At 44.6% G+C, this 25,194-nt stretch overlaps 1 protein-coding gene across 6 annotated transcripts in view; it reads right to left on the bottom strand.

The window, feature by feature from the left end:
- Positions 1–16,390, bottom strand: part of TCF3 (transcription factor 3) — a 620,473-nt gene extending 604,083 nt beyond the window's left edge. For 2 of the 6 annotated variants that reach the window (XM_078670856.1, XM_078670859.1), the window contains exons 1-2: positions 16,175–16,325; positions 13,906–14,004 (exon numbers count right to left, since the gene is read on the bottom strand). In XM_078670856.1, coding sequence (XP_078526982.1) covers positions 13,906–14,004; positions 16,175–16,246 — 171 coding nt within the window. In that variant the 5' untranslated portion in view covers positions 16,247–16,325. Of the gene's footprint in view, positions 1–13,905; positions 14,005–15,743 lie in introns of all 6 variants that reach the window. The other 4 variants (XM_078670855.1, XM_078670854.1, XM_078670858.1 and 1 more) reach the window with 4 other exon arrangements.
- Positions 16,391–25,194: the final 8,804 nt, after the last annotated feature.

The following is a 25,194-nucleotide window of genomic DNA, read 5'->3' as shown; positions in this document are numbered from 1 at the left end:
TCACAGCAAGTCTTCAAGTATCCGAGACAGACCTCAATGCACATATCATAACCACTGTAATATAAAACAAAGGCCAGAAAGAAATAAAGAAGGAAGAGGATCATAAAAAGAGCACAAACTGTAGACCAGTCACCACCACGCATGTCTTGCTTTAACTAATAATCCCCTCCATGGGTCCCGCAAGGTCTCATTGCTCTGGGAGAAGCTCTCCCAATGGAAGAAAATCACCTTCAAGCTCCTCACCCACGCCCACAAAGCCCTCCACAACACCGGACCAGCCTACATGTACCACCGCCTCTTGTTCCACACACCCCAAAGATCCCCCCCGCTCAGCCCAGCTCTCTCTTGCGACAGAATCAAGAGGACCAGAAAAGGAGGACGTTCCTTCTTCGCGGTCCAGGTATGGAACACCCTCCTTCTCCACCTTCGACAGACACCTTCACTCGCCAAGTTCCTGAAGGGACTCATGACCTGGCTCTTCATCGAAGCACCGTAACATCCTGGACTCCCCCCCCCCCCCCCCCCCCCCCTTGTGCCTTGAGACCCTTTCAGGTGAGTAGTGCACTATACAAACCCCGATTGACTCATTGAACTCAGACACCTCAGCCTAATTATCTCCGAGAGGGTGAAGAACACCACGGGGGAGGGATTTACCATGAACAGGCCCTCCCGTCATTTGAATCATTGCATCCCTCCCCCCCAATATATGCCTAATTCGCCAAACCATATAATCTCAATAAAAACAAGCCTTCACTAATCTGTATGGGGGCTTCAGATCCGACCCCCATGCCCCAGAAATTACCTACAGCACAACTGGATGCATTAACTTCTGGTAGCAGTTCTTTAAAATTTACCCAGAGGGGTCTGGCTCCACCCAGTTTGGTATTACCGTTTCACCTCATTCTACTGGCACTCCCTACACAGAGCCTGCTAACATTGAAATGCATGAGGGACTACATCACATCCCAGAAGAAAACTGAAGCCTCACAGATGAAACTGTTCATTTCTGAGATACATTCTATACAGAAACTAACTGACTTCGGTTTTGCATTTGAACTGCGCCAGATTGTGGAGGTCTGGGTTTTGATTTCACACTTTTCACACAGACCTATGGCTAACAATAAACACTATCTGGGGCTTTGGAGGGAGTCTTGCTTTTTACTTCGACCAGCCTCTCAAGTCCTTGCACTGTACAATGAGCTCTGTCCACTCTTGCTGGAAGCCTCCCGTAGGTCTTGGTCTAATGCTGCCTCTGTTGCCATATTAAACAAACCTACTGTCACTGCTTGTCGTCAGAGGTGCCATCTGTGCCGGTAAAATACGTTTTCTTTAAAATAGGCATTAGGGGCAGATCTTTGATCTGATGATTTTAACTGGGTTTTGGTAACTACAGTGACAGCATTCACCCCCTGGCACAGTTAATGTCTTGCCACAATCAGATGCAAGCCCGACAGACCTACTAGCATCGCCAATCCTTAACTAAACGGTCTACAGAAGCATCACTTTACCTGCACGTTTTCTTAACAATTATCCTGAACTCAGTAAAAAAAAAAATTCAATTTTTAGGAAATAACCTCAGTAACTTCATGATCATACAATAAAAGCGATTCCTCCTTCAAACTCAGCTCACGTACGCCAACAAGGACTTTTTCACTCCTAGGGACAAAGCTCTACTGCAAACAGAAAATCCTAACACGAACGAATTTAGCACTTAACAGTTACAGGGAGATTGCATGATGCGCGTTGAACATCGAGTGTTCTGGCAAACTATATAGTAACGAAAGAAAATATGCAAGACTGTGGGGGGCATGTCCTGGGTCTGGGCATTATTAACGAGAAGCTAATGGTACTGCTGAAACGTAGCTATACCACCAGATGCGTGACAGACACTCAACTTGTTAAGGATGACTTTAGATACAAAGCTGGTTGAGGGAGGGGAGTCTCCTTAAAACGTGCTCACAGCAGTAAATTTGTAATCGGTTTTACATGCAAGGACACGCCCCTCAAAAAAAGAAAACGAGCGTAGCGTCAAACAAAACATCTTTCAATATAGATGGAGAGCGGAAGACACTTCTAGCAAAGCACAGAACGCTGGGAGCGACGTAAATGGCATAAGAAGTGACTCGGCTGCAATGCTAAAGCAACCATTTTACACCATCCTAATTACCACCTAGTTTTAAAACGAGTACTTGCAGCAACGTCGTAGTACAGCTCAGCTCAAAGACCACTCACTTCAAAGATGGACTCATTAAATCGGAAAAATACTAAGACTAGTCCCGATGCAAGGCATCTTTCATCCGCGAGCACCGCATTGCCAAGGATGTTACTTCCACACCACCGTTACGGAACTTATTAAGAATTTTTATGTTTATTTATTTGTTTACAAAGTGCATTCTTGCAACGCCTCATGGCAACATTTTGATGCATCTTAATTGTGACTGACAGAAACCGTTAAAGATATTACGATCATACAACAAAACGGGGGGGGGGGGGCAGAAAAGCGTCATTGATTCCAAAGACCCGTCTTTAACGGCTTCCGATGATTAGTACATAAAGGGCCACATCTTTGCTGCAGCAATTGTTAAAGCTCGGCGTCAATGGGTACAGCTCTCGGTTTGGGAACAAGAAATAAAGCAGAATTCACATATCAGCCATGGACCTAGGGGATCCTGGTCACAGTTTTATGTAAGATTCTCACATATTAGACCTGAGCTCTGGAATAAACCGGAAGCAAATGATGGGGCAAGAGGACTGATGAGATGATCCGGTTATAACAGGCCTGTGAGGTGGCAGACAGCTGCATGCAGCAAAAGCTACAAGACCAAGGCCAGGAAGATTGATTTGGTGTAAATCAGTCAAGTGAATCGGATTCATGACTGGAACAACTAAGTGCCCCTCGATTACTAGACGGATGTTTGTAAAAATCTTTGTGAGTAAAGCAGATATTAAAGAGCACATCTGACCACCTTTATGTCAAATGCTAAATTAGAGTCCAAATAAAAGCCAAGGCTGTGAACTGTACTTGACAGAATAGGCACGTAAAAGGAAGTTGGTAAACATTCAAGCATGAGTGACACTAATGTAGTTAAATCTGGACAGTCTGGGTGTGTTTGGGTCACATTCGAACGTAAGAAAATAAGTTGGGTGTCACCTGCGTACATAAAGAAATGGCCCACAACCTGGAGTAGTTTGCCTAAAGGCTGCACTTACAAACTATATAAGGAAGACAAAAAGAGGTCAATGTGGAATATCACAGCTTAGTTTCAAGATTTGTGGCAAGCACTGGGGAGGGGGTGATTGCCCACTTTCGTACAAGCAGAATTTAAGCCACATCCTGAAATTCAGGGCCAGTGCTCATAATTCTGTCAGCAGCAGGCAGAGTTTATAGGCAAAGTCATGGTTGAAGGAGGCAAAACAAGTTAATATCTGAAACAATACCATTAACTAATTTTCATACATCAACCAGCATGGAAAGTATGAACACCTAAAAGTAAAGTATGTTTGGAAGGGGCATAGTTTTACAAGCAATGGTGGCCAAGTGGCCACCAAAACAGACCCACTTCCAACATGAAAATCACAATGGTAAAAGGACAACTTGCCTATACACATTTAATAAAACATTTTTTTTTAATCATACAAAGAGCAGACTACAGCACATTCACCTTTATAATCTCATGCTATCATTAACAATTTTGCACATCCAAGTTTGGCACAATTCTGCTAGAATCCCTCAGCCACCCACACAGAACACCCTCCATTGGGATTACCTCACAATACACTAACAGGCCCATAGATCACCGTTTTGCAAATCAGTTTACCGATTTAGCAATGTTGAACCGGGCATTGGGGATCAATACAAAACCATGAACTTATCAAATACAAGTACTGAACAGCGAAACAAAGTAAACAAATACCGTTTAAGTTAGGCAGTGTTTGCCATATCTACTTGAATGACACCATCCCCTGGGCGAGTTTCTTTTTTTCAAACGGTGACTGCCCACCAAGGTAAGCAGAGCTCGACAGGGATTACAAATCTAGACAAACCTCTAAAAGCGCCAACAACCTCATATTCAATTACTCAAACAGCTCTGTTGGTTTCTTAATCAGCTAATGGCTATCCTGTACATTCCCTTAGTATACCACTAAGGCACTATAATTTTAAGATATAGTTTCCTTTTACAATTTATGTTGCTCAGAATGCAATTAGGTCTTTAAAAAAAACTAAAACAGACCCAGAGCTGCTCCCCATATTAAAAAAAGAGAACATGTTTTGGAGTATAGAATAAGTGTGCCAAGCATCGACATACTTTGGGCCCTAGGGAATACTCCCCCATTTGGCACATTTCTTTCACATCAACAAACCAGCTCAGGTTGATAAAACCCAGGTGAACAAGGACTACAAACGCAATGCCTAAAATACTTGTTTTTTTAGTTTTGCATGATATTAGAACTATATAAGTCTATTGTGAAAATACAAAAGGAAGAAACAGTTTTTAATCACTTTAAAAAATGAATAAAACCACACTTGAGGGCTAATAGGTTTACTGCTCAGTTGATCGGTTTCACATTTGCATCCCTACTCGTATAGTAGAGCTAAATAAATGGACTACTGTAATACTAACTAAAATGTCTTTCGCTGCACATTCCCCAAACCTTTCAAACCACATTCACTAATCTTAAATTAAACCACAAAAAATGTAAAACAATAGTCAACACAAAGAGCAGAAGTACTCCAAGTTTAACTGAGTAATGAACTTTAAATTTTGTAAACATGACGCAATAACGTTGTTTACTAAAGAAAATTGGTACTCCAACTTAAAAGAATGGACGAAATAGATGAATGGTTGATATATAATAATTCAAGACCTGAATGGAGATAAATGCAAAATTAAGAACGGCTTTTTCTATATCTCAATCCAAAATGGTGCCCACCAAAACGAGCACTCTAAGAACATGTTCATAAGCAGAAATAAACTATTTAACCAAAGAAGAATACATGTTTGCAAACACGGCAGATTTGGCACTTTTAAGATACAACACTAAACTACATACGACTCGCATAAGGATTTCAAGTAAGAGGAGAACAGGTTTTAACTTGGACTTATGTCTGCGTACACTGCTGTTCAAAACGAGGTAACTACATGCACGTAATTTTTGTCTTCTTTAGAATTGTAAAATATTTCTCCAACAAACCACACAGCAGACGGCTGTTGTGTGAGCAAAGACTTAGGAAAAAACAGATCCTCTAAAAAAGGATTTTTGGTTACCGAGGAAAAGATGAATGTGTTATTAAAGAATTGCAATGCTTACGTTTTGTTTTAACTTTTGTTTTCCGTAACTGTTAAATGCTTGTAAGAGGACTAGATGTTTCCAACCTGAAAAGGGAGTAGCTAATAAACCCGAAATGGACTGAAATTATTACAAAAGCAAGCCTAACATTTCTGCACTTGTTCTAAATAAAACGAGAATGCATTTCGAAGTTAGAATTTTTTTGAAGATTTAATTATAATATATGATTTAAATATTAAAACCCCAGAAGGCTTGCAGACCAGTTTACCTTTTGTAGTACAAGGTGGATGGATACCGCTAGTAGCTTCAGGGAAACCAAACTGAGCAGGTTAGGACAGCAAAACCCAACCTTGCTCTTGCCTGCTACAAAGAGCTTACAACTTCATCCTTGATTTCAAAGACCATTCCAACTATCTAGCCTCATGCACACCTCTGCTGGAAGCCTGATTAGACAATCACTAGAGCTTCTGTGACTTCAACAATGTTGCTCATGAGCCTCTAATAGTCCGACATTAAATTCTAAAAGTATTCATTCACTCCACCACGTATGCCCTTTACCAGGACTTGTCCCCTTTAATATATATTATTTGTATTTTGTCTGTGCTTTTATGGATGTTTTTATTCCGAATAAAGATCTTTGACTTGACTTGAATATATAAAAGTAGACAGCTATTCACACCCAGGGCATGCATGTTGAAATGATTAAGCTTCTAAAAGAATTGATCAACCATGCCCCTATGCAGTACATTTCCAGTGTTTAGTTTATCAAACTTAGCAGTGCTAACACTACTTCTCTATACTCATCCAAGGCAACCTCTATAAATGCTGCACACAGCAAAAGCTGTTACTTATGCAAAGTAAGTCTGTCAATATATTTCCCACGAAGGTCTTGGGTATCTTTCAGGAACTTTAAAAGTAAGAAATCCATGCATGTCTGAATCTGTGTGCACACCTACATTGCATGTGTGTGCATAAACACACAGGAAAGGGGTACAAACGTTTTTGGAAGGGGTAGATTGTTTGTGTAAGTAAACTATGTGTGTCTTAATACACAGATTCAACTACCATAAACACAGGTTACAATATGCAGAAGCACACTACTTACGCCATTGTGATGTAGCTAGAACACTATGTAGGTCAGATACATGTAGTGAAAGTCGCCGTCACTGGTGCCAAAGCCTGGTCTCCTTTGCCCAATCCTCATACAAAAAGGAGGCAAAAACTTCTCATTCAACGTTTTGTCTTAGTTAATAGTTTTCATCTCATCTAGGAAACGGAAAAAAGTGATTTCCTAAGGCTTTTGCACTGCCCCCAGAGGGCAGTGCAATATCCAGAAGAATTGTTTGGTAGAATATCCAGCATGCATTCAACAAAGCGTAGACGCTCCTTTACTACAACACTCACACTCAATAGAAACAAACTCCTGTTAGACCAGTAGCGAGATCAATCCATCAGGGGTTTGTATAGCACGCTACTCACCTGTGAGGGTATCAAGACGCGGGGGGGGGGGGAGAATGGGGTCAACGACTCCTGATCAGTCGAAGAGCCAGGTCTTGATGGCCTTCCTGAACGTGTGCAGGGTCGGGGAGCGTCTGATGTTCGCAGGGAGCTCTTTCCAGGTTTTGGCTGCGATGTAGGAGAAAGCTCTTCCGCTGCTTCTTTTTCTGCGGATGCGGGGGATCTCTGCCAGGGCAAGGTCGAGGGAGCGGAGGTTCCTCTTGGGTACGTGGAAGGATATGAGGTATTTGGGTCGGATGTTGTGGAGGAATTTGTAGGCGTGGAGTTTGAAGGTGACCCTCTTCTCGATGGGGAGCCAGTGTAGGCCTCGTAGGTGTTGGGTCATGTGATCATGGCGCGTTGTCCCAATGATGAGTCTGGCTACGGCGTTCTGGATGGTCTGGAGCCTGGGCAGAAAAGTCTTGTTGATTCCCGGCGTAGAGGGCGTTGCCGTAGTCCAGTCTACTGGAGAGGAGTGCGTGGGTGAAGGTCCTTCTGCAGTCAGGGGGATCCACTTGAAGGTCTTACGGAGGATGCGAAGAGTTGAAACTGGTGTAGGTGAAATTGTTGATCTGGCGGTTCATGGAGAGGGAGGAGTCCATTGCCCTTAAGGAGGACAGCATCACATTTTTAATTCTTAGAAGTGAAGATCATGTTCATTAAAGCAGCCACCCGATGAATGAGTGCACAATCTGTCTGACATCAGACAAAGGAACATTGTGATTTTAAGAGATGCAGGACCGCGTAAAGAGAACTGTTTATTCGCCGCCAATGAATGCCCCTTCAATGTACGTTGCAGCAAGACAATGTGCGGGTTTGGAATGCTTGAACTGAGGAAGCAGAAAACCTACGCAGTTAGAAAGGTGTTGTTTAACAGCGATTAGCCCAAAAGAAGTACTTTTCTAACTTTCTTTGAGACATTCTAGTTTTTTTTAAATCCGGAGTCTTTGAAGTCATCGAACTTTAGAATGCAAAAGACAAGATTTCTGGTACAGGGGCATTGGTCATCCACTGGGTTGAGTTCCACTGTCCCCATGGCGATTATTTGACAGTCAGTTAACTTCAAACATGATGATGGGCAAACATGTCCGATCCCAACAGCCAGTCCGCTCACAGACTTATTAGTCTAAAATCCACTCCCAGATTGACGCCAAGTCAGATGCTATATATTGATATGTCTTCGCAGCAACAATAAAATACTTTAAACTTAAAATCTACTCCCTAATGTTTAGCAGGTACAGGGACGGGTAAACTAGAACCGCTCTCAGAATATACACAATCTCACTCAGGACAAGCAGGGCACCCTCGGGTTGGTCAGATCAGTGTAATAGCCGGATTGAGGGCGTAGCTAGTCTGACCAGGATCAACATAGCAGGAGTACCAAATCCAGGACTGGAGGAGCACATGCCCTAATGATCACGAAGGGTCAGCGCTGCAGAAGCACCAGTGCCACAAGCCCTGGTGATCGTGAACGCTCAGCACAGCAGAAGCACCACAAGCCCTGGTGATCGTGAAGGCTCAGCACGGCAGAAGCGCCACAAGCCCTAGTGATCGTGAACGCTCAGCACAGCAGAAGCACCACAAGCCCTGGTGATCGTGAAGGCTCAGCACGACAGAAGCGCCACAAGCCCTAGTGATCGTGAAGGCTCAGCCAGGCAGAAGCGCCACAAGCCCTAGTGATCGTGAACGCTCAGCACAGCAGAAGCACCACAAGCCCTGGTGACCGTGAAGGCTCAGCACGGCAGAAGCGCCACAAGCCCTAGTGATCGTGAAGGCTCAGCACGGCAGAAGCGCCACAAGCCCTAGTGATCGTGAAGGCTCAGCCCGGCAGAACCACCACAAGCCATAATGATTGTGAAAGCTCAGCCAGGCAGAAGCGCCACAAGCCCTAGTGATCGTGAAGGCTCAGCACAGCAGAAGCGCCACAAGCCCTAGTGATCGTGAACGCTCAGCGCAGCAGAAGCACCACAAGCCCTGGTGACCGTGAAGGCTCAGCACGGCAGAAGCGCCACAAGCCCTAGTGATCGTGAAGGCTCAGCCAGGCAGAAGCGCCACAAGCCCTAGTGATCGTGAAGGTTCAGCCTGGCAGAACCACCACAAGCCATAATGATTGTGAAAGCTCAGCCCGGCAGAAGCGCCACAAGCCCTAGTGATCGTGAAGGCTCAGCCCGGCAGAAGCACCACAAACCCTAGTGATCGTGAAGGGTCTGCGCGGCAGAAGCACCAGAGCCACAAGCCCTAGTGATCGTGAAGGGCAGCGCCACAAGCCCTACTGATCGTTAAGGGTCAGCACGGCAGAAGCACCTGTGCCACTAGATCTAGTGACCGTGGGGGCCAGTTTGCAAGTTTAATCTAGAAGCAGCCATGCCTGCCTGTCCAAAACTGTATTTCATTAAGTACATTTTCACTAAATGAATTCTCTTTATTTTTTGCTAGCCCCTCAGTAAGGCATTTCTGGATGGGGCGCTTCCCAGATACGATGATTTAGCTATTTTTTTTTATTTTAAAAGGTTTTATATAGCGCGAACATGACCAACGAGGGTATCAAAGTGCTTTGCAGTTTATACATCAAGAAAGGGTACAAGCAAACAAAAACATAGCCAACAAAGCGAAAAATGTACAGTCTTATAGAGTCAGAAAATCTTGTGAACCAGGTAGATGGGCTACAATTCCACAGCAAATTCACCATATCAAATGGTGTAGCCCGACTGAGGCAGAAATTTCTTCATCAGGAGCCCTACGACTTCTTTTTTTGAAAAGGACAGTTGAAGGGTTCACCCTATGTGTAGATTTATTCAAAAGGGGGACGTATATTTAGAGCCATAAAGAAACGAGACATGCAGCTCTACTTAGTATACCCAAACTTACAGTGGTGGAGATTAGTCTGATTAACTTCCTTGAGGGAAGGCCATTTTTGTCCCATCACTCCACAGAGAGACAATTAAGATAGTCTTTGTTTACCTTTGCGAAGTCCACCGTAAAGGCGTAGGCTCAACGATCATAGATTCGAATACCCACTGTACACAAATTATATTTTCTGGAGCTGTTGGGGGGGGGGGGGGGCATTGATACCTACTGTACCTAAAATTTGTTCGTGGCACACGAGCAGCAGCCGTGCAGATAAGCAAGTGTCAGTCTTTGGTTATTTTCATGCAGTTCGCTGAGATTTCTCCCTGAGACTGCTGTGGTCACATCTACAGTTGTGGGTTTCTTTGTCCTAATTATCTGGTGACTCTCGTTCATATTCTGTCCAGAGGATGACCCCATTCTAAATTGTGCAAAGGGGTCGAAACCTCAACAAAAACTTATGTGGACTGATTTTAAGTTTTGATTGTGTTTGACACTCATTATGAGTGCCAGTTGTAACAATATACGGTCACAATCAGCAACATGTATATATTTTGTTCTCTACACCCGTGCATTTCTAATCACTTGATTCACTGTCACTGCGCCGTCACTTTATAGAAGCACCTTGTATATACATCATTTTAGTAATATTTGAATGCTGTGTCATTCATGGAATTAAGTAACTAAATAAATGCATGCATCGCAGAATTGAACTAAACCTACATGAGAGTTACTATTGCTGTGAGAGTTCAAGGCTACACTTCCCCCTTAGGGACCACTTTGTTGTTAATAATCCGGCACAGGTACCTGAGTTACTATATTGCCCCTTTTCCTCAACCTCTGTGGGGTTCAGCACGAGCTGGAAGTGGTAGGCGTCCACTAGGTTTAATGCATGAAAAAGCACGCAGGTATTTTATCATCAACCCCTATGGACGGATCAATCCACCAAAAATGCCAAACTGGCAATTACAAATATATACCGTTTCAGAAACTGCCAGCTGGCAGGCGTTTATCCCTGGCGTTTCAAGGAACTCTAACTATGTGGGTCGCCAAATCTTTGCAAACATATCAATTAATTAACAAATCAGAACTTTTAAAAAGGATGTTTCCGCCAACAGGCAGGCCACAATAACAAATCAGAAGATATGCTGAGAACCAGCGCCGTGGATCAACCGAGAGAAGCAGAATAAATCAGAAGATGTACATTTCATAAACACACATCAGTGCAACACCCAACCACAAGCAATGAGGCGCCATTCTAACACCTGAAATAGAATCCCCACAGCTGCAGGTGGGCAGCAAGTACTGGACAGAGACATCAGGCACCTCGGTGAATGGAACAGGTCTGCCTCCGCCCATGGTGTCCCCACAAGGGGCAGGGGCAGGCACACAAAGTTCTACATATGAATGTTTCAGGGAGGTGGACAGGACCAGAGGCAGTCAATGCACAAGTCGCACCTTGTAGAACAACAATGGTGCCAGTGCTGAGTGATTAGAAGAAAAAAAAACATGTTATCAAGTGCTAAGTAGGCATGGGACATTGCTGTGTTCAGCTCCATTCCAAAATCCAATTGCATCCGTCAAGCCCTCCTAGTCTAACAAGCAGGAAGGCTGGCAAATGCTGTGTGACAAGTCTTGTTGGTCTCAGGCTAATGAGAAGACTACTTCACTCCCCCCAAGCCACTGTCACCCAAGCAGACAGTCGATCTACTGAACAAACATTACCCCAACAGATAAAGCCGCACCCCAACTAAACAGAAGATACAAAAGCATGATGTTAGGATAGCATGTCATTGATCTGCTTACTTCCAACATACAGAACAACCAGAAGGTAAAAATGCATTCTATTAGCACTGGTCATTTACAGACTGGTCCTGCATTATTCGACAACTGCAGACCCATACTGCTTCCACCAGGCGGAACCAACACTTTATAGTTTAAAACCAGGGATCACCAGCACATCCCTTTAATCCCTGCGGCGAGCATATTTGTACAAATTGGCTCATTTTAATGTCTCCTCACAATTATGAGCAACGAAGGTCAGATTTTGGGAAGCAGGGTACTTATGTCCATAGTAGAAAGGACCTCAGAGAATCAGGGAAGCTTATGGCAAGGCAATAAAGGAGAGTTCAACAACAGGAACTGCGATTTTTGTTGTCCGTTTTAGACGTCCACACATGCTGGTATGCGCTCCATAAAGCTTGATTTTAATACATACTTGTAGTAGAGTTATGGCTGTATCGTCCTCATCTGTAAATAAATTACTACCTTACAGGAACTGTGATCATTATAAGTATTCCGAAGAACAGTATTAATAATTACCTGTATGCATAATACAAATGCTAAAAAAAGGTAGACTTATGGAATTCATATTTTAAATCTCATCCTAGGAACACATGCCTAATTCCCACCAAAATAAAACATGGCAAGTGTCTGAAGCAGCCAGGACCCAGCGAGAGCGGTAAATAATGTGCACACACACAACATGCCCACCAGTATCTACACCAGTGTCGAGTAAACACCAGTCAGCACCCACAAGGTGCCAAACACTGTAACCACGTCATCACAGTCTAGAGGTTTGAATGAAGAAACCAAAACAAAGCTCCCAGCACTCTTCAAGAAACTAGGCGTGGATACCATGTTCCTGAAACCAGATTTGGCATCCATAGGTCATTCCATGCCCAATTTCCAAATAATTTTTTGGTCAAACATGCGCGCTTAGGAAAACTGATTTAAGAAACAAAATGATGATCCTTTGATGGACCAAGTCAAACTCCTTGTCTCACACAAATCTCGACCACTGCAAAGGGGGGCACAGTTCAATTGTTACAAAAACAGGGACCTGGGGGCAGAAACCTTGTAAATGCATTTCCTACATTATGAAAAGGAGCAACACTGAGTAGCCTGGAAATATAGAACACAACAGCTCAAGGATTTTGCAAGAATACACTGCCTTTTGTACTATGTGAAAAGAGCAGGCCCTCCTATAGTTTACTGCTGCCTAATATCAGTGGCCGATATGCCAGTGCATTTATCCTAGAAATTGATGTTGGGACACAGAAGCCTTTACGAACCAGGTTTCAAAGCCCAATTATGGGTATCATTTTCCCCAGTATGGAAAAATACCCTTTACATTAAAGTCACAGTATTTTAACCGACTGAATATTACATATCCCCATTAAGTCAACAAAACATAAGACAAAATGACGACTTCAATTCCATACATTTTCAATTGCAAATCCACAATGTAAAGATAATATATAAACAGACATAAATACCGGCATATTAAATAAAAGGCAAAGGGCGCAAGGTGTCCATTAAATAAATTACAGGGCACCAATAACATGCAGAGGTTAAGCGGATAGAAGCAAAAGCAACACTGCATCCCCAACTGAACAGAGACAAGTGATGCTTTAGCGACCACCCCATATTCCAACTTTAACAGCGACCTCGAAAATAATAGTATCAAAGAAGGTCCACAATATGAGACAAGCAAACTGGGGAGCATTTACTGGTAAAACATTACCTGACTCAAGTAACTGTACTGGGTATGAACGAGGCCTTCCGTGGATTCCCACTCATACACAATGTTCTTACCCAGAGGTTTACATACAACAGTCACAAAAACCTTGGCAGCTGCGCCTTATTTTCTTTACACCAATGCGGCCACGAGATTTACTAAACTTGCGTGCGTGATGACATCTCTCTGATGTGAAATGATGGAGCCCAGAGCCGATATTGATACCGCACATTTCCAAGCGGCGTTGCTTCAAATTTGCAAATCCGGGCCCCTTTTTTTCCACCAGCGGGCTCGCATTACACAGAGTTATTTCACCCAAAACACTAGCTAAACAGAATTGTTTTCGCCCGTGTTACTCGTTACAAAGCGATAGATAATAACAAAAGTACAACATACAACTCTGAAAGCAACACTAAAACTATAGATGTAACAAGTCACCCTACTTCTGTCAGTTTTAAAGTATTACAAATTGCAATTTAGACTTAGTTACACGCTGTGATCGATTACCCAACATCAGTAGTGATGCTGTTAATCTACACTCTGGACCAAGGCTTCTGCCTGTATTTTTCAGTATGACATGTGCAAGCCACAAGCTTGCTATGGAGTAAAGGTGAGAAGCAGCATCACAACATAAGCCTTCGAGCCGCTAGGATTCGTGAAAGGGGCACGCGGAGAGGCCCCCCTCGCATGGACGCACAAACCCCGTGCCGTGCGCACCGAGAGCCGTCAGCTGGGCGATAAAACGTGCTTACCATGCTGAAGTCCAGCAAGTCGCTGAGTTCTTTGTCTGTCCCGACTGCGGCCATTCTCTGCTGCTGGTTCATGCTCCCGCAGGCTCGGCGCTGGCAGTCCTGGAGGGGAACATGTGGGGGAGAGGGTTAAAGGACGGAGGGCGCAGCACACAGGAAACAGACACAGGGGCGAGGGGCTCAATCTGACACCGCCGGCCCTCCCACCACACCGCAAGCAAACACAAAGGGCCAGGACGGAGTACGTGTGCGCGGATAAACACTAGAAAAGTTGTTAATAGGGGCACTTGGGGGGATTAAGAGGGGGCGGCGCGCGATCAAAGGCGCAGTAGGGCCCCTTCCCTTCGGGGGGCACGTCCTCCTTCACCAGGGCCCAGGCACACTGGATGCCCATTGTTTGCAAAGTTGAACAATGTGTGCGCGAAATGAGCAGGCGCCGCCACCCAGAAAAAAAGCAACAGGAAAGCGCCCATTCTCCGAATACTGGGAGAATAACAGCTCCATCCGGGACACAATGGCCGCAGAGGGGGCCGCGGCGCTCCCCGGAAAGTTACAGATTAACCACAACGTCAAAGACTCCTCGGCTCAGCTGAGCGTGTGCAAAACACGAGCCGGCGTCTGGGGCGCAGGGGAAAGTTTGTGCGCCCCGGGGCAGGAGCCCAGCGCCTCGGAGGGCTTCAGGGCGCTACATGCTCCATCAGGAGAGGCGCTGGCAGGGGCAGACTGCTTCTGTAGAACCAAGAGCACATGCCCCATGTCTGCCACCCCAGATCAAAGCAGACACCCACGAGTGTGGCATCACTAGGAATTCAAAGTCGTGCCAGTGGTCGGGGGCACTGAACTGACCCCATGGATGTCTCCACGCTGCACCCGTTGCCACTCACGACCCCCCCTTTCTAAAGACCACCTCAGGTTTACTCACAGCCAGTGCAGCGGGGGCTCCCCGACCCTTCCTTTCCAATCCGAGCCCGTTCCCAGCAGAGCCCCCCTTCCTCCAGCAGAGAAACCCCTTCCTGAGGTTAACTCGCAGCAGATGTTTCTCCCTACCCCCCACCCCCTTCCCAAACAACCTGAGTTTCTTCCCTCTTCCTGCCACCGCCAGGAGTTACACCTTCCACCCGGACAAAGACGGATCGGCCCCTTGATCTGGGACATGACATTAAAGGAGGCACCCAGGCACCGGGGAGAGTGCTGGGCAGGAGAAGAAACACTGCCAGATCTCCCAAAATAAGAGAAAGAATCAGCAGCAAAGTTCACAGAGTGCAAGGAAAGCAACTCAACTTCAACAATCCTGAAAAGCGCACTTAAAATCAATACTAGAGAGAGAGAGAGAACCACCATCCCTTTAAACCAGGAGTGAGGGAGGCCCAGCTGCAGGGCAGGCTGCCTATGTACATCTGTGCACACACATCATTACTGTAACATACACACTAAGCACAAATAACTAATTGAAGGGGGGAAAAATCCTATCCAAGTAAACAAAACGGCTGACAGGTTCCTTTGGGCAAGTGTGCACTTCAAAACAATATTACAGCCATTTAAAATGCATCAAAGCATTAACAGCCCCAAAGAAAAAAGTATGACATTTTCGATTCTCCACCACAACCCAAATATTTGACAACACTTACAACCCCCCCACCCAGAGCAGAAAGTTTAACCTTCTGTAACACCCTGGCTCTTGGGCCACACTTAAGCTACCCCCACCACCATAACAAGTCTCTACTGCCATTGCTAAAAATGCACCCTCACCCACATCCATAGAGAACACAACCCCCCCCTTGAAAGAAAGCTTCACTCTGCACATTTACCCCCACCCCCAAGAGAAGCTTCTGTAGTATTACCTTGTCAGAAACCAGGAGGCATCCAGGGGGCGTTGGGAAACCCCCTCCAGCACCAAAGAACACCAAAGTTGGGCGAGTGTGGGTCCCCAAGAAGGAGGGGCCCGAATATTAAAGGGGCTATTACTCCGTGGGTTTTAAAAGGCTCCTTGTAGTGGTCCTTCCGGGAGGGGGCGGGGGGGTCAGTAGTTCTCGGGGTCCGCAGGATGGGGGGGGGGCAATGTTTAGCGCGAGGGGGGGCCGGGGTAATTCCTGGCGGCGCTAGGGACGGAGCTAGCGCCTCATCTTCCTCCCGCAGACCTCTTCTCTAAGGAGGAGGAGAATGACGGCCTCCACATTGTCACTTCACCTCCCACCGCGTATCCCTCCGCCGGCCAACGGCACCGCGCGAGCTGCCGGCCGCGAGCCCGAGCTCCCCACCGCCCAGTACTCACATATAACGGACGGAAGAGGGCAACGGGGTCCTCTCGAGTGCTCCGGGGGTCCCGCAAGGTCTCGCGCCGCATCCGCTCACCGACCAATCCCGTGCAAGGCTTCCTTCCTGAAGGGGACTACTTTCGAGCCCTCTTCCTTGCGGAAGGAGACTTTGCGTGTTCTCTGTGACGTTTGAAAACGGAGAGAGTCACCACGAGATGGAATGATAAACCCTCAGGGCATTGTCCAACGGGAGGGCCAAGTGGCATTGACGGGCGGGCGAGCGGGCCAATGGCAGGCTGTCGCCGCTCGTGCTCCTTGAAGCAGAGGGGGCAGGCCTTTAGCTTGCGGCGCGAGAAGGAGGTGGGTTGAGGGGGCAGTTGTGTTTTTTTCCTTTGCTGAAGCGAGAGGCAGGGAGAAGCCGCCGTATTTGTGGTTTGACGCGTCCTGCCCGCGCCGTTATTCTGCTGTGTCTTCTCTTGGCCACTTGCTTACACAAGCACTTTCTGAGAAACGTGGACTGTCTCATTTGTAAATATCAGCTTCTTGTTTCTTAGTTGCAGAACGCAGGTCGTGGAGCCTGTGTTTTTTTAATATCCCGGGGTTATGAAAGAATACATATCGTAAATAAACAAAGTTACTCATTTATTGCATCTTTTCCTGTAGTCAGAGCTTACTTGATTCAACAACAGTCCCCGTTCCTCGTTGGTGACTCACTATCTCCCCAAAACGATTTGGATTACATCGGATCTCCATCATGTCAAGTTAATTGTATCACGATAATCCATAGACAAGTCAACAAAGTACTGACATATAACATCCTATCCATGAATCTACTTTAAAAAAAATATTAAAAATACAAACACAGATGTTCACTAGGAGGACGGATTAAAATGTGTCACTTGAGGATTTTACTTTATACTTCATAATTAATGGATATAGAAGCTTTTGTCAACGTACTTTCAAATCTGAGTAGATGAATATGATATGGTCAAGATCTTGCACTCGCAGAAAAATACATTTCATTGAGCGTAAAGATTTTCCATCCATTTTCTGAAATTGGACGAAGCCTGAAATGGAAATTATTTGAAGTAGTGTTGCAGGGATCTAACCTGAGGGAATCACAAGATTTTCTAAATAAGGTAGAAGGCATACCTTGGAAAATCGGATTATTGGATGGCCACAGTTGATGTGGTATCCCTATATACCTCCATACAACACACAGATGGTATATAAGCTGGTGAGTACTTTCTAAAAACAAGATCTTAGTCACTACTAGAACACTCGAGAATGATCATGGAGATGATCAGTTTCAATCTGGAGCACAATGTGTTCCTATTCAACAATGAGACTTTCCTTAAAGAAATAAGGCACAGCCATGGGGGCATCTTTCGCACCAACCTATGCAAACTTAGCCATGGGTTGGTGGGTGGTGGAAAGAGGAGAACATGGCTAAAGCGGACCAGGTCATCATGTGGGTCCGCTATATTGATGACCTGTTTTTTTATGGGAAGGGTTAAAAAATGATTTTGAGAGATTCATTGAATCCCTGTGCAATAACCCACAGAGACTCAAATTCACCTATGAGATCAATAATATGGAAATGAACTATTTTTACATGAATGTATATGTAAAAGATAATACATTATGCACTAAGATCCACAGGGATACTACTAGTTGCAACAGTATCCTGCATGCCAACAACTGGCAACTATGTGCTCTAAAATGGAGTGCCTCTATGGGGAATTTCTCTGAGCAAAAAGAAATCGTTCAGAAACAGAAGATTTTGAAAAACAAGCAATAGAAATAAACCACTGTTTTAAATTAGGGGATACCCAAGAATGATGCAATGGAAAGAGTCGAGAAAAACAAAAGAGAGGAACTATTGATGATGAAACCAAATAATTAAACTGAGCAAGATGGAGAGGAGCCCATAAGCTTCATAATTGAATACAACTCCTCACTTCAGGAAGTGAAGGATCTTTTAAAGGAAAACTTGGAAATTTTGAGAATAGATGAGACGTCAAGGGAGGGGGTTTCTGTATATCCAAATATCATATATAGAAAAACTCCATGCCTAGGAGAGAGACTGACAAGTAGCTACATGCAACCGGAGGCACAACCAGGTAATACATCTATGCAGAACTGTCTGATAACCACCAGAAAAGGTTTATGGAAATGTCAAAAATGCAAAGCTTGCCTTGTATGCCAGCAAAAAACTCAATTTACAGCCCACGATGGTAGGTTGAATGCCCTCAAGGAATGATTAACATGTGAGACTCCATTTGTAATTTATGTTCTTGAGTGCGCCTGTGGACAGAAATATGTGGGAAGTGCAGTAAATAAATTGGAATTGCGCATCCTTCAGCACATAAGACCTATACAAAATATGGATTTTTCATACTCCTTGACTAAACACCTAATAATAATCCACATTTGTAAAGCGCACAATCACCCGTAAGGGTCTCTAGGCGCTGTGGGCCGTCGGGAAGATTAAGCAAGCTATTGCCCAGAGTCACATGGTGCTGGGCTAACCTGCCGCCGGAGCCGGGGATCGAACCCTGATCCCCAGATTCCAGCGTCAGTCGCCCTGGCCGCGGCGCCACACCTCTTGGGAGACACATGATGGAGGCATAAGGAAGATAGTTCAAGTTCAAGTTCAAGAATTTATATAGCGCACTACTCACCCAGAGGGTCTCAAGGCGCTTGGGGAGGGGGTTAATTATTTATCGAATAGCCAGGTTTTAAGTTCTTTCCTGAAGGAGATATGGTTCTGTGTAAGGCGGAGGTGAGTGGGAAGTGAGTTCCAGGTCTTGGCCGCCAAGTAGGAGAAGGATCTACCTCCCATGGTGGATCTTTGGATACGCGGCACTGCGGCGAGGGCTTGATTGGAGGATCTTAGTTGGCGGGAGGGTGTGTAGAAGGACAGTCGAGTGTTGAGGCATTCGGGTCCAAGTTTGTAGAGGGCCTTGTGTGCGTGGGTGAGGAGACGGAACGTTATTCTCTTGTTGACGGGGAGCCAGTGGAGGTCTTTCAGGTGGCCGGTAATGTGGCCTTGGCGAGGGATGTCCAAGATGAGTCTCGCTGATGCGTTTTGGATGCATTGGAGTTTTTTCTGTAATTTGGCTGTGATTCCGGCGTAAAGGGTGTTTCTGTAGTCTAGTCGACTCGTGACCAGTGCGTGGGTGACAGTCTTTCTTGTTTCAGAGGGGATCCAGCGGAATATTTTTTTGAGCATACGAAGTATGTTGAAGCAGGAGGATGAGACGGCGTTGACTTGTCTGGTCATCGAGGGTGAGGAGTCCAGGATGAAGCCAAGGTTACGTGCGTGGTTTGTGGGTATGGGTGCTGTGCCCAGAGCCGAAGGCCACCATGAGTCGTCCCAGGCAGAGGGGCATGATCCTAGGATGAGCACCTCCGTTTTGTCTGAGTTAAGTTTTAGGCGGCTGTTTTTCATCCATTCGGCTACTTCTTTCATGCCTTCGTGAAGATTGGTTTTGGCGGTGTTAGTGTCTTTGGTGAGGGAAAGGATCAGCTGGGTGTCGTCAGCGTAGGAGATGATGTTAAGGTTGTGTTGACGCGCGATGGATGCGAGTGGACTCATGTAAACGTTGAAGAGGGTGGGACTGAGTGATGATCCTTCTGCTACACCACAGATGACTTCGGTGGCCTCTGATTTGAATGGGGGAAGTCGGACTCTCTGAGTTCTCCCAGTTAGGAACGAGATGATCCAGTCCAAGGCTTTCCCTTGTATGCCGATGTTGCTGAGGCGTTGTATGAGGGTGCTATGACAGACTGTGTCGAAGGCGGCAGAGAGGTCGAGTAGGATGAGGGCCACTGTTTCTCCGTTGTCCAGTAGTGTTCGGATATCGTCTGTAACTGCGATGAGGGCTGTTTCGGTGCTGTGTTTGGCTCGAAAGCCGGACTGTGAGGGATCGAGGGAGTTGTTGGATTCAAGGAACCGGCGAGCTGGCTATTGACGGCCTTCTCAATGACTTTGGCAGGGAAAGGGAGGAGGGATATGGGGCGGTAGTTTTTAAGTTCAGAAGGGTCTGCTGTGGGTTTTTTCAGGAGGGCCCTGACTTCGGCGTGTTTCCAGCTTTCTGGGAAGGTGGCAGAGTTGAAGGAGCAGTTGATGACATCACGGAGATGGGGTGCGATGATGGAGTCTGCTTTGTTGAAGATGTGGTGGGGACAGGGGTCGGTTGGCGAGCCAGAGTGGATGGAGTTCATTAGGCGGATGGTGTCATCAATGGTGATTGGGTTCCAGGCGCTGAGGTTTTTAGAGGGCGGTTTAGGTTCGGAGGGGGGTGGAGAGGGTTGATCGTTGGAAGTGTTCTCAAAGCTGTTATGTATGTCGGCAATTTTGTTGTAGAAGAAGGAGGATAACGAATCGCAGAGGTCTTGGGAGGAGTGATGTCGTTTGAGGCTGCGGTGGGGTTGGTGAATTCTTTGACGATGTTGAATAGTTCCTTGCTGTTATGGGCGTTGTTGTCGAGTCGATCCTTGAATGCTGATTTCTTGGTGGATCGAATCAGTTGGTGGTGTTTGCGGGAGGCTGTTTTACGGCATCCAGTTTGTTAAAGAAAAAACGCATGGAGGAAATCGTGAGCAGGAATTATGCAGAATAGAATCAAGTTTATTATTTTAATGGGAACAGAACAACCCAACCATGGGGTTTAAATCTAGATGCTGAACTGCATGTACATCTATGACAGATGAAAATAAACTTTTTGATGAGATTGCCACTTCTATTTTACCGCAAGTTTCTAATCCTAATATAATCTTGCCTGTTTGTACAATGAATCAATCATTGAATGATGTACTAGAATAGAGGGAGACACAGGAGATCATACAATCAGGACGTATCACTTTTAGCACTTTAGGCACGGAGCACCTTATGATTATGTATATTATTTATGCTATGAAATTAAAAAGACAAACGTTTGAAACATTTCTGGTGAATGCGTGAGACAGGAGGGCTCCTCCTTCCTACTACTTTTTTTTTTTCTTTCAAGTTATTGGTATTTTGCCAGGCAGTCCCCTGTCTACATGTAACATTCAAAGGATATTATTTCATGAATTGAACCTCTTCCAAATTGTTATTGAGTGGGAATAATGGATTAATAATCACCAGCTCAAGGAGTCAATGGGTAATGCATTAAAGTATATTGGATAGGATGATGGAAAATCACTATATTATACTTGCTATTTTGCACATATTTGCTTTCTTACATATTTAAATGGGAAATTTGCATATGGAGGTCAGAGGTAGACAAATTGGGATCAATGCAGTATATGTACTTCTATGACATAGGAATTATTATTTGCACATGTTTGCCTTTTGCACATTCAAACTTGCAGATTTGCACACTGAGATCAAATACAGACAAAATGGGAACAGTGCAACATCTGCACTCTAAAGTGTCATCATATATATTGTTTGCTTTTTGCACATTCTAATTTGCAGATTTGCACATTGAGATAAAAAATACACAGAATGGGAACAGTGCCAAATTGGTACGCTGGAGTATTGTTTCGTATATATTGCCCGTTTGTCCAATAAGTGTTTCACCTAATGATATAATGAAATTGGTTACACTGAAGTGTAAATAAAAATGGACAATGTGTGTGTGTTCTATAGATCACATATTAACATTGATAGACTCATTTGTAGCATTAATTTCTCTCTCCCCACACCTCCTTCCCCCTTTTCCTCTTCACTTTCCTCTTCCTCCTTTTCTTTTCAAATACAAACAATGTATTGGTTGAAGGTTTACAGCTCTCCTATAAATTCACGAGTGGTTACTATGGGATGCAAAAGATTTATGGTACTTTACAGTGATCAAAATGTAACTTTCTGAAACGTTTGTGGCAAATGTGTTTGATTGATACTATGTATGTATAAATCAGCAGCCCAATCCCATATTTATTTTTAAAGTTCCTGTGTGAAAATGGTGATTGGGCCCTTCAAAAGTGCAGTTTGCACACACAAGTCTCTATTACCCTGTGGAAGGCTATAGCAGAAACGTGTTGGTCAGTTATTATCCTGTTTTAATGACTTATTAAATAAATAAAGGAATTGCGCAACCTCACCAGAGCTGTGCCGCTTGCTTTCATATGTATCCCGAGCAAAAGCGACAAAAAAGACAGGTGCTTGAGAGCGCTCTACTGCAATATATATATTCACAAATTGCATTTTGTACTACATTTAGCAGAACTATAATACTTCTACTGACTCTATACAAAGTGCTATACACAATCCAACATGCAGAGGTTGGGCATCGGCCTGTCCTATCTTTTTCTATGCAGACGTCTGCGGCCCGACTGAGAAGTCTACTTTTTAGAAGTAAATCTGGGAGGGGCAGAGGGGAGTTGATTGAAAATGGAGAATACTTACAAAAAAAGGGAAAGGAAAGGTTAACAGGAGTAAGGAGGTTTTTAGGGAGTATCAGGTGGGGGTTTAGGGAGAGAATGTGGCATTGTGGCCAGAGCTGAACTTTAGAACGAGGGAACCAGGTTTGAGTCTCAGCATTGCTCAACATCCTGTGATTCTGGACAAATACCTAAGGGCCAAATTACGAGTTTGGCAGCCGTAGTGGTGGTCTGACTACTGCCACACTGCGGTTTGTTACACAGTATTGCGACAGCCTCGGTCATACTACTGCGACCGCCACTGTTCCAGGATCCTGCCGCGTTTATGCGGCGGTCAGGGGCAGAAATGTGTTGGCGGTGCTGCAGCGGCACCACTGAGCATATTTTGAGTTGCCTCAACACTACCCTTTTCATGGTATTGAGCCTGCCATGAAAAGTGTGGCGGTGAGGCAGCTAAAGGGACCCTAATAGGTCCCCCTGCTGCCTCACTGCCCAGGGATTGCATGCGGGTGGGGCAAAATTAGTGCCCTCCTGTATTTCCACCCCCTCTTCCTGCAGGGTAGGCATGTATGTCACAACATGCAGGAAGGTGCAGTTGGCGTTCTGCATATAGTCTCTTCTATGAGGCTGGCAGACCGCCGCAACACCGCCCACCAGACCAGGATTCTCATCCACGATTTGGCAGTCGTGTAGCAGACGTTGGAGGAACTCCGCGGCTGTGGGACTGCCAAACTCGTAATAAGGCCCTTAATCAACCCATGCATGAAAAAAAGTGACCTTGTGTAATGTAACAGGTGCTCATGTAAAGCGTTTCACTGCTTTCAGGTCGGATTTGCACTATAGAAAACTGAAGAGAAAAAAAGTCACCTTCCGACAAAATAGTAAGCTCATTGCTATTCACAAACAGCACTTATAACATTACTATTGCAAAAATGGGCCTTAAACAGTCGGAAATAAACTTCAGCTCAGAGCCAGAATGAGTCCAGCACAATAAAGGCCAACCACGGGTACTTCTGCATCCTATTATAGAAACTATAGAAAATAATGACAGTAGGGACTTAAAACCCCATATGAAATTATGTCAAATGAAATCAACTTATTTAAGCTACATAAAAATATAAGTACATTTATTTAATGAAATCCCAAACTTCTTTTTTTAAAACAATATTTGTACAACTTTTTATTTAAAAATACTTAATTGTTTTAAATTAAAATACAAATAACTTTTAATAATTGCAAATACATAAGAAATCTTTTTTTCAACTTTAGGTGTATATTGTTTTTACTTTAAACTTCAGAAAAATAGTTTTAATTAAACATATTAAAAATAATAAAAATGTAAACTTAAATTACGTTATTAATGGTGTAATTTTTTTTATTTTGATCTACATTTAAAATAACTATATAAAATACATTCATTTTAATATTTACCTTTTTAACATTTCCCCATACTTTACCATAGGGAAATCTCCAGAGGTATCATTTCAGAAAGAAACTTAGTACAAGTGGATTTGGAGTACTATTTCTCAGTGCTAGAGCCACCCTAAGTGGTAAACAGTCTCTCAAGCCCTCTTTCTGAATATGTATTCCACTCGTCCATACAGAATCCAGTCTCCCAACCTTATTTCTTCATAATATAATGAAAGCTCTTCTACCACTCTTAAATAACTGAAACGCAACACATAACTTTATGCAAAACTCCCAGTAAATAAAGTCACAAAAAATGGTGCAGCAGGTGAAAAACACTTCCTATGCAATAGTAAAGAAAATATGTCAAACAGGAGTAGTAGGTAGAGCAGCAAAGTTCTTAGACAAAGACTAAAATGCCATCTACAGAGTGGTTCACTGATACCACTCCACTACGCTGTATTCCATGATTGCTTGTCCGTTATAAGAAGGGCCACCTGTCTCCATATGAGGAAGGCAAGAGGGCCCAACATGGAGACAGAGCATCCCTGGAAACAATGGTCATTCTGTGGATCACCATTCGATCCCAGTCCTTCAGCCTCCAATGTCGCTGAAGGACCCCTCTCCAAATCACTCTTTTCAATACTCACCAAAAGCACCAGTGTTTACAACCACATCACATATTGTGTCCTTGGTTTAGAAATAAGTAAAATAGGAAGGCACTTGCCACTCTTGCACATACTAGATGTGCACAAAAGTAGAGGCTTGCACAAGTCCAATTACTTATTTTGGGCACATTATCAGCATCAGTGGCACTATGCCTTTTCCAAAATTCAAGTTATTATTCCTTCTTGTAGGAAAGTGGGTTTCTGTTGCAGGTACCCCCGCCCCCACACATAGTGCCAGATTTCTGATGCACTTTGACTGAGTGCCCTAGGTCTCTGTCAATCGGGTTCCCAGGGCCTGTGTTCTTTCCCTAACCTGCGCCATTGTTTCCACAAGTGACACAACTTTGGCATACCTGTAAGTCCCTTGTAAGGGATACCTATGGTACCAAGGACATGGTAGCCAGGGAAAGACCTCTGAGGGCTGCATCATGTGTTATGCCAGCCTCAGGGACCCCTCACTACAAACATGCACCACTGCCAATGCAGCCTACGTGTTTTGGTGCAGCTAAAAGTGAAGAGTTGACCTGGCACACATCCCTGTGTGCCATGCCTACCCAGCATTGCATGAGGCCTAGGTAAGTCATCCTTAA

The sequence above is a fragment of the Lissotriton helveticus genome, chromosome 12 (assembly GCF_964261635.1).
Source record: "Lissotriton helveticus chromosome 12, aLisHel1.1, whole genome shotgun sequence".
In the NCBI taxonomy this organism is placed as follows: Eukaryota; Metazoa; Chordata; class Amphibia; order Caudata; family Salamandridae; genus Lissotriton; species Lissotriton helveticus.
This window is presented reverse-complemented; position numbering and strand designations above follow the sequence as displayed.